The sequence below is a fragment of the Denticeps clupeoides genome, chromosome 12 (assembly GCF_900700375.1).
Source record: "Denticeps clupeoides chromosome 12, fDenClu1.1, whole genome shotgun sequence".
Taxonomy (NCBI): domain Eukaryota; kingdom Metazoa; phylum Chordata; class Actinopteri; order Clupeiformes; family Denticipitidae; genus Denticeps; species Denticeps clupeoides.
Window position 1 is genome coordinate 2,457,891 of NC_041718.1, and position 10,377 is coordinate 2,468,267.

Here is a 10,377-nt window from a genome sequence, read left to right on the forward strand (position 1 = left end):
TTATCCTTTGGCCAGTGGTTTTGGCCTAGTGGTTAAGGAAGCCGCCCCGTAATCAGAAGGTTGCTGGTTCGAATCCAGATCTGCCAAGGTGCCATTGAGGTGTCACTAAGCAAAGCACCGTCCCCACATACTGCTCCCCGGGCACCTACCATAGCTGCCAACTGCTCACCAAGGGTGATGGTTAAAAGCAGAGGACACATTTTGTTGTGTCACCGTGTGCTGTGCTGCAGTGTTTCACATTGACAATCACTCCACTTTCACTTTGTATGTGGCTTTTGCACAATCATAAATCAATACTTGTCATCCATATCCCGGATTGAGGTGTGAGGTCACGGCGCCACCACGTGGCGGCACAAATAAACAGCCAGATCAAATTGTTCCTATGCAGGCGTTTCCCATCACCCCCCGCGCACGGTGGTTACCGTGACGACCAAAGTTGATCAACACGGCGTGCGCGCTGATCGCATCGATCGCAACTTTATTCGGTCGGAAATTGAGTTTGTCGATGGAGAACGTGATCTTATTCCAAGAGGCGGAGGGTTTCATCCAGGCTCTGGAGAAGTTTCCTCTGAAGGAGGTCGGCTCCGCCAGGTCGGTGCGCACATGCAAACACGGGCTAAGTTACTTCACTGGGCTGATCTACAACTATTACAAAATCGAAGTAATCTGTCACAGCTATTTTTTTAGTAACCTGCGGTCACCTGGTTTATTTACAATACGTCAATGCTAAAATATTAGTGGTGACAGATTACTCGTGTAGAACAGACACGTCTTTCGTTTTTACTACTACACCAAACGAGGCATTTTCACTGCTTCTATGCTAATAGAATGCAGGCATTTTCGAGGCATTTTCACTGCTTCTATGCTTCTATGCTATGCTACTCAGAAACAGATCACCACATACCCTAATCAGAAGCCTTGGATGAACAAGGAGGTGCGTCTCCTGCTGAAGGCACGCAACAATGCCTTCAGATCGGGTGATGCACAGGCCTACAGCATTTCCAGGGCGAACCTGAAGAGGGGCATCAAAAAGGCCAAGCACTGCTACAAACTAAAGCTAGAGGAATACTTCTCCAATGCTGATCCTCGACGCTTGTGGCAGGGCATTCAGGCCATTACAGACTATAAACCCAGCAACTCAGCCCCCACAACCACAGATGTCCTCTTTCTGAATGAGCTCAACGACTTTTATGCTCGCTTTGAAAGAGACAACAAGCAACCTGCTGTCAAGATCCCCTCATCTACCGACCACTCGCCCATCATACTCACCTCCTCAGATGTTTGCACTGCACTGAGTCGGATAAACGCGCGCAGGGCTGCTGGACCAGACGGCATCCCGGGGCGCGTACTTAGAGCATGTGCAGAGCAGCTCGCTGGCGTATTCACGGACATTTTTAACATGTCTCTCGCCCAAGCAGCTGTTCCAACATGCCTCAAATCCACCTCCATTGTACCAGTGCCGAAACATTCTAGTCCAACATGCCTGAATGACTACCGCCCTGTAGCACTCACACCCATAATCATGAAGTGCTTCGAGCGGTTAGTCCTGGCACATCTGAGGGACTTCCTCCCACCAACTCTGGACCCACACCAGTTTGCGTACCGTAGCAATAGGAGCACAGAGGATGCAGTCTCCATAGCGCTGCACTCTGTACTCACACACCTGGACAAGCAAAACACATATGCACGGATGCTGTTTGTTGATTTCAGCTCAGCATTTAACACTGTCATCCCCTCTAAGCTAATCTCTAAACTTAGAGCCCTGGACATCAACACCTCACTTTGCAACTGGATTATGGACTTTCTGACCAGCAGACCACAGCATGTAAGGTCAGGCCACATCCGCTCCACTACTGTCACGCTCAACACTGGTGTACCACAGGGCTGTGTGCTGAGCCCCTTCCTCTACTCCCTCTTCACCCATGACTGCCGACCTATGTATGGATCAAACTCCGTTATTAAGTTTGCAGATGACACCACGGTGATAGGTCTCATCGACAACAACGATGAGACTGCCTACAGGGAGGAGGTCCAGCATCTGGCCACTTGGTGCACAGAAAATAACCTTCTTTTAAACACCACCAAGACCAAGGAGCTCATTGTGGACTTCAGGAGGGAGAGAAGAGGCTCGCATGATCCCATCCACATCAATGGGATGACTGTGCAGCCTGTTACATCCTTCAAGTTCCTGGGGACCCACATCTCAGAGGACCTGTCCTGGAGCATTAACACCTCCAGCCTGGTCAAGAAGGCTCACCAGCGCCTCTTCTTCTTGAGAACATTAAAAAAGAACCAGCTACCCAATACCATCCTGTTGAACTTTTACCGCTCTACAATAGAGAGCATCCTTACCAGCTGTCTCACAGTGTGGTATGGAAGCTGCACTGTTGCTGAGCGTAAGGCGATGCAGCGGGTGGTGAAAACTGCCCAGCGCATCACAGGGACTCCACTTCCATCCATTGAGGAAATCCAGAGGAAGCACTGTCTGCGTCGAGCTCACAGTATTCTTAAGGACTCCTCCCACCCGGCCCACGAACTGTTCTCTCTCCTGCCTTCAGGCAGACGGTTCAGGCTACCACGGACAAGAACCAGCAGACTTAGGAACAGCTTTTTTCCCAGAGCTGTTTCCTTGCTGAACTCCTCTGCCCCCCCCCATTCACTCTTGATAATCACTGCACTGCACATATCACTTTGTACTGCACATATCACTTTGTACTGCACATATCACCTTATGTATAGCACATATCACTTTATGTATATATATATAACTTAACTTATTTGAACTGTATCCTGCACTTGCTGCTTATTGCACTTCTGGTTAGACCTAAACTACATTTCGTTGCCCTGTACTTGTACATGTGTAATGACAATAAAGTTGAATCTAATCTAATCTAATCTAATACCACAACACCAGTCAACAAAAGCCATTAAAAGGCCACATTTTCAAACCCGAGAACAAGTGCTGGGGACAAACAATTTCTCTGCAAAGGTAAAATACAACCAAAGCTCCCGTTTGATTATTTTATTAAACAAAGAGGACACTAATATGCATTGTGCTGAGATAAGGATTCCTGCACTGACAGGTTATTTCAAGTGTTTCAAGGTGTAGTTGTGTTCCAGTTGTGCCTGGTCTTCCCCGCCTGTAAGGTTGTTTATAGGTATGTCACGATACGATTATATCATGATATATTGTCATAACGTAAATATTGCAATATTCTACATTTAACTGAAACTGTAAAAACAGCTGAAATATAAGATGCATTTTTGCGATTTTAACTCTGCCTGAAATGCAAGGCAGTAACAGCTGTACAGCGCCATCTACAGGAGGGGAGGTTGTAGTCGCAGACCGAGTCTCATCTCTGCTGGACAACGCTCGACAGCACCACCTGGTGGACTACATTTCTATACAAAAACCTGGATATATCACCACGTAAAACATGCTGATATTTTCCAACACCCCTATTGTATATATTTCTGATATATACAATACAATGCTTTTGCATTCTCCGACCTTTCACACAGTTATACGGTGAACTTTGTAGGCCCAGCAAGGCCTAGTAATTTGGGGGGGGGGAAATAAATAAATAAAAGGCCCTTGACTGAATTAGCTGCTGCAGTATTTGTTGACAGTTCAGTGTAGCTTATTGCTAATTAAAAAGATAACAATTATTATAATTTATGGGCATTTGTTACCAGAAAACGATTTATGACGACAAATTGTTGATTAGATTCAATAAGCAGACACACATAGACCTTTCTTCCTTTGGGTCAGATTTCATATTTGTACACGTGAGCAGTAAGGGCCGGGGTTGTAACAATATTCATATCCAACCCAGCGAGGGATGGACTTGTTATCTGGTAAAAGATCATTTGTTTGAAATAACGGATGAATTCCCTGTTACAGAGGCTTGCTTCTTTACTTTGTTTTTTTCAGATCTTTGTTCTGAAAAAGATTTTGACTTTGTCGCAAATGCTAACAATCATTCCGGTGTGCTGGCATGTACAGGTGGTTTCATCAGCATGAGCATATCGAGAAACTCAACATGCAAGCTGTACTGGATGCCAGTTCCAACCGGGATGAGTTTGTCAAGGAGCTGCTGGTTTCACTGGGAAAGGTCAGAGAACTGAACACCAGTGGGCTGTAACAGATCGTTTTTATATTCAAAAGTTACGGGTCTTTTAGAAATGTCCATGTTTTGTTTTTTATATAGTGCATTAAAAAGACATGGTGCATTAAAAAGACATCAAATTGGCCAGAACTCCAGTCCAGACATGGTTCATGTTGTAAATTACTCTGGGGTCTGCATGTAGATTAGAACCTTATCAGCAGTTCCAGTTCCAAGTTCCAAGCTTCACTGATTAATAAAAAATATGAATGGTACTTATTCTGTTCATTTATAAGGGGCTAGTGGTGGCCTAGGTTGCCGGTTCAAAGGTTGCCGGTTCAAATCCCGATCCGCCAAGGTGCCACTGAGCAACAAAAAAAACTCAGTGCGCATTTCTTGACTGACACTGCTCACTAAGGGTGATGGTTAAAAGCAGCGGACACATTTCGTTGTGTCATCGTGTGCTGTGCTTCACAACGACAATCACATCACTTACAGACCTCATTCAACTTCTTTAGTTCTTGTATTTAATAAAACTCTTGTTTGCCCTCCAGATTCCCACTCTGGTCCACAGCATGATTTCTGTTGAAATTTGGAAACAGAAGATATTCTCAATTTTTTGTAAACTTCAAGACTTCAATCCAAAGAGCAGTACTGCTTTGTACATGGTGGTGAGTTCCTTCACAGTAACATTTACCCATCGCGAATCTCGCTGCTCTACAAAACAGAATTTACAGCAGTTTTTTCATTCTTTCAATTAGATTTACCATGAAGCCACAATCATGAACCTTCTGGAGACTATAATGTATCATAAAGTGAGTACATCTATGCATTCATGAAATGATTCCATCATCCCATCTGTACATTAGCGATGTTGAAAGTCTGATCAGATCCAGATCTTAAGAATTCAGAAAATTGAGGATATGAACCCCTGAGACAGGAGCTGACTGGATTTACCTAGCAAGCGTATGGGCTTCACTTGCAGGACTCCTGTGAAGCTGCAGAGGATGCAGTTGTGGACCTGGTGGACTACTGCCACCGTAAACTTACCCTTCTAATAGGGAAGACGGCACACGGCCAGCAACCTTCCGAAGAAAGCATTACGGGCCCAGATATCACCACTGTACAGGTAAGGGGCCCGTGTGGGAGCTGATGACGAACAGTACCAGGATTCCATCAGTAAGCAACTCTGACCATCGTTCTGCTGTTTCCCCCTTCAGGGCCTTCAGAAGCAAAGGGATGAGCTGGAGTTGGAGATTGCCCTTAAGGCCTTGTCTGTGTTGCGCTACATCACGGACCACGTGGAGAGGTTTTATATTAACACTGCATTCTATCTTTGCAAATGAATGGAAAGCAGGGCCTAGAGTGGAGCTGACAAATCCAATAACATTAAAACATTTTCTATGCTTATGCTTTGTACAGAAATATGTGCAGAACACAACTGCACAATGTTTTCTGCTTGGTAATTCTACCCAATCCTAATGCCACTGTATAAAACAATAATGACTATTTGATTCTATCTGTGTAAATGTATCTATCAGAGCATCAGTCCACAAATAAAGTAGCCTTAACCACTAATCATGAATTGTAGTCATGCACTACCCAATGTGACAAAGCATGCCAGAACTAGATTATTGCCCTGGGTTCTCATGCTGAGAATAACCTAACATTCGATTCACAGAGGAGCAGTCACTTTCAGCTCTGTTTATAGTGTCTGGGCTCAGTTTCTGTGCGGGTTTGAGACATTGTGATGGTCGTAATGCTTATTTCTCCCACAGCTTGGGTCTGAGCGTGCTCAGTAGACTCCTGCGCACCCATAACCTCCCCTGCGTGCTGGTGCAGTTGGTGGAGCACAGTCCCTGGAGCCGACATAACGCACGTAACAAAACATGATGTCGTGCATCAGTGTAATGCAGAAGTGCACTGGGGTTGTGTAGAGGTGCAAAAGAGAGAGTGAAGTTCGTACGGTGGTTTGGTCATACAATACCGTATTCACAGCGACTCACAGACAATAGTTACAGTAAATGGGGTTTGAACCGGATCTTCTGGTTCATATGCAAGTGTGTTACCCGCTAGGCCACTACCACCCAATATTAGATCAGTTTAGGAAGAGGTTCTATATTCTCCCTGTTTTAGATGCTCTTGTTTCAGGAGCGTTCTCCCTCTGTAGACAGGCTTGAGAAGTACATGGATGGAAAGTGGAGGGAGGTTCCTCCTGAAGACCAGCTGAAGATGAGCAAACAGGATGGGCAGGTGTGGATCACCCTCTTGAACCTGCTGCTGAGGCCTGAATGCCAGGGGAAATATGATTTCAACAACTTCAACAAGAACCAGCTCTTAAAGGTAGAACATATCCACACAGGAGGGTCTCATTTAATCTTTAAGAGAAGATGTAGAAATGACTTGAGAGATTAATCAACATAGGTAATAGTTCACGTGGTAATAGTTAACGTGAAAGGTAATAGTTAACGTGAAATTACAAATGTCACCATGAAATGATAAGCCTAAAAATAATAATACAGCTGGATTTACTTGGATTTAAACGAGCCCTTGATTGGTTAATTACTGCAGTCATTATTGTTTCGGTTGGCAACATGTTATGAACATCTTTGTCAGAAGCCACCTCCCATGGTCCTATGTTTCGAAATAGTCAAATTCTTGACCTGCATCGAGTTAATAAAAGACCGAAGGATAGCTAAAATTGGTGACCCAACGAAACGTGTCCTCTGCTTTTAACCATCACCCTTGGTGAGCAGTGGGCAAACCTCGTTCAACTCAAGAACTGGGTGAGGACGAGTTCAGAGGTTGAGTCAGTTAAACACAAAAATATGCCGGACAAGTGTCCTCCAGGACCAGGGCTGGTGACCCCTGGTGTCACATTATGGACATTTATGCACAAATCCTAAGTAGAACCTGTGTGACTTTTAATTGCACAGCTGTGTTCTGCATCCTAGTCTACTGTATTGTCATGGATGAGAAAGGGCATGAGGCACATACTGCAGTTTATTATGGAACTAAACATTCAGAGTGTTTATTGTCATGTGTACGGAAAACATTTACATTTCTGTGCAAGGAAATTCTTTCTTTGCTGTATACATTCAAATGCCGAGTTAAGAGTTAGCGAAGACTTGAACTGAAAACCACTGGTTGACCACTTTTTACTCGCTTAGACTTGTTTCCCGCAAATTTTTACAACAATGCTACAACAGTACAATTTGAACGTGAAGTGAAGTGCTTGTCATTGACGGTGAAATGTGTCCTCTGCTTTCAACCATCACCCTTGGTGGGCAGTGGGCAGCCATGACAGGCGCCCAGGGAGCAGTGTGTGGGTACGGTGCTTTTGTCGAGGCCGGATCCCTCTCCATCACTCACTTTTTTATATATTCATTTTCAAATACAGGTAACATGGTGAGGAGTGTCCAAGGGTTTTATGTTGGCTGGTTGTGTTTGACTCCACAGCTCAGAGGATTTCTAAACGATGTCCTCATTGACCAGCTTCCCAATCTGGAGGACCTTCGCCGCTTCCTCGGCCACCTGGCGGTTACGGACCCTGCCCCCCCAAAAAAGGACCTAATCTTGGAGCAGGTATGGACCACACACAAATACACACGTACACACACATGGTGACGTTCACTCACCAGTTTGGACGTCTTACCACCAGATGCCGGAAATATGTAACAGCATCATGGAGGAGAATGCAGGCAAGTGGCAGGCCATTGCCAAACATCAGGTGAAGAACACCTTCAACCCCTCAGACAGCGAGCTGAGAGAACAGGCAGGCAGGTGAGACGGATACGCATCTCCAGTTGCACACCACCACAATTTGTGACACACTTTGTCGCTGCATGGATAAGCAGATAACATGGGGCAGTGGTGGCCTAGCGGTTAAGGAAGCGGCCCCGTAATCAGAAGGTTGCCGGTTCGCATCCTGATCCGCCAAGGTGTCACTGAGCAAAGCACCACCCCCACACACTGCTCCCCAGGTGCCTGTCATGGCTACCCACTGCTCACTCAGGTGATGGGTTAAATGCAGAGGACATATTTCACTGTGTGCACCGTGTGCTGTGCTGCTGTGTATCACAAGTGACAATCACTTCACTTCTCAGATGGGGAAGTGCCTCCGTGCGGTTATCAGTTGACCGAAAGAAGAGGGGAATTTCCATTTTCCACTTCAGCTTAGCTCACGCTGCACCTTTTCACAAGTTGGAACAGACTACTGAACAAACAAAGGAAAAGATCGAGAGTGAACAGATTTTCACAGACAATTCGCAACGTTCACGCTCAATCACCTCAAATACAGGCTGACCACACTGACGATTATAGTGTAAATACCAGGCTCTGAATGAACCTGTCAATGCCCCTGTCCTCACCTGATGAATTATGACAGAAATAGAGGTTTCTTCATGGGGTTGCTGGAGTTACTCTATTTGACAGGGTGAGGAGCTCAGCTCATCTGTGAGTTGCTCCTATATAGGCCACGGCCATTTTAATGTAAATTTGAAGTACATTTAAAATGTAATTAAAAAATTTTTTTTGCAACTCAGGCTGTCTCAGTTATACAACCTAAATATCCTGGAAAATCTCATCTCTGAGAAGCCAAAGTGTGCTTCCTGTGGAGCCGAAGCCACAAAGCGCTGTTCCCATTGCCAGAGCGAGTGGTACTGCAAGAGGCAAGTCTACATCCCGTCCAGATTAGGAGACTATTCTGTATTTCAGCAAAGATTCACAGAGAAAAGTGCATCTAAATGGATGAATGAACTTAATATTGTTTAATATTCCCCACTTCTCTGTTCCTGTGACCTCAGAGAGTGCCAGGTGAAGAACTGGCCTAAACATAAGGTGGTGTGCCAGCTCGTGGCCAAGTCCACAGAGAAACTCAGGAAGGATGGGAAATGAATGCCTGGGAGACTCGGCTGCCATGGAGAAGGACATGAATGCCTGTGGTCAAAGTGCACAGTCAGTGCAATGGGAGCCATCTGAACTCTGACCAGTAGTGTGCTCAGCTGGACTGGGAATGGCATTTCAGAACGTTTTTCTTCTCCTTTTCCCGCTAGATTTGTGAAAAACGGACCCAAGACCAGCGTTACTGAGCACAGTGTGTTTCCACCAAATGTTTCACTTCCAACTACAGGCGTTTTGACAGCTGTGATGTTATACCAGTGTGGCGGAAAACTAATAAAACCAGTGAAACCATCCATCCCATGTCTAATACAGTGTTCATGCAACTACTTATCTCACAAAGGTGAAACACTCACTTTTTAAAGCTGTACACTGACTACTTTACCTTGTATCAATGTGTAATATCTTCAATCTTGTCTTAAGGAGTGATGCAATAAAATATGTACAAAAATGTGAGTGGTGGACTCACTTTTGGTAGATATTGTATATTATAGACATGTTTAATCGCTTAAACAATTCTGAAATGGTTCTTTGCATGAGCGAAACTGTGGTCTCTCAAGTCAACTTTGCATGACAGTCTCCATGTGTGCCTTAAAATAAAACTTACAGTACAGGCCAAAGGTTTAGACACACCTTCTCATTCAATGTGTTTTCTTTATTTTCATGACCATTTACATTGGTAGATTCTCACTGAAGGGATCAAAACTATGAATGAACACATGTGGAGTTATGTACTTTAAAAAAAAGGTGAAATAACTGAAAACATGTTTTATATTCTAGTTTCTTTGCTCTGGTTACTGCTTTGCACACTCTTGGCATTCTCTCGATGAGCTTCAAGAGGTCGTCACCAGAAATGCTTCTCCAACAGTCTTGAAGGAGTTCCCAGAGGTGTTTAGCACTTGTTGGTCCAGCTCACCCCAAACCATCTGGACTGGGTTCAGGTCCGGTGACTGTGGAGGTCAGGTCTCCACTTTTTGTTAAGTACATAACTCCACATGTGTTCATTCATAGTTTTGATGCCTTCAGTGAGAATCTACCAACGTAAACGGTCATGAAAATAAGAAAACACGTTGAATGAGAAGGTGTCCAAACTTTTGGCCTGTACTGTACGTTATAAGCGTCAACACCATGCAAAAGGTCTGCTTTGTGCAAATGGCGTGAATGAACAAGCATTTGCATTTACAGCATCTAGCGCCTTTCAGTCAGTAGTTACGGGGACAGTCCCCCCTGGAGACACTCAGGGTTAAGTGTCTTGCCCGGGGACACGATGGCAGTAAAGTGGGGTCTGAACCTGGAAATTTGTGGTCTTCTGGTTCTATAAGCTACTACACTTGATTTTATAGCCAGTTTTAACGTACGTGCTAGACGTGGC

The 10,377-nt window shown here is 44.8% G+C and overlaps 1 protein-coding gene across 2 annotated transcripts; it reads left to right on the forward strand.

The window, feature by feature from the left end:
• The first annotated feature begins 381 nt into the window (after positions 1-381).
• On the forward strand, positions 382-9,450 carry LOC114800613 (zinc finger, MYND-type containing 10). 2 transcript variants are annotated; one of them, XR_003751413.1, is made up of 13 exons: positions 382-591; positions 4,007-4,115; positions 4,661-4,777; positions 4,868-4,921; positions 5,092-5,235; positions 5,327-5,415; positions 5,885-5,985; positions 6,277-6,449; positions 7,566-7,691; positions 7,768-7,889; positions 8,651-8,776; positions 8,912-9,062; positions 9,161-9,450. XR_003751413.1 is itself a non-coding variant. In XM_028998220.1 (12 exons), exons 1-12 carry the CDS (start codon positions 506-508, stop codon positions 9,000-9,002), a joined length of 1,338 nt encoding a protein of 445 aa, XP_028854053.1. In that variant the 5' UTR covers positions 382-505; the 3' UTR covers positions 9,003-9,450. The 2 variants fall into 2 exon arrangements, 1 of the variants encoding a protein (XP_028854053.1); XM_028998220.1 differs by having other exon boundaries at positions 8,912-9,450.
• The last annotated feature ends 927 nt before the right edge of the window (positions 9,451-10,377 follow it).

What these genes read in the sequence shown, in the direction of transcription:
- LOC114800613 (XM_028998220.1), top strand. Translation starts at nt 506, where the DNA reads ATGGAGAACGTGATCTTATTCCAAGAGGCGGAGGGTTTCATCCAGGCT. An exon ending in AAGGAGGTCGGCTCCGCCAG is followed by an intron (nt 592 to 4,006) that starts GTCGGTGCGCAC and finishes TGGCATGTACAG; the next exon opens with GTGGTTTCATCAGCATGAGC. An exon ending in AGCGAGTGGTACTGCAAGAG is followed by an intron (nt 8,777 to 8,911) that starts GCAAGTCTACAT and finishes CTGTGACCTCAG; the next exon opens with AGAGTGCCAGGTGAAGAACT.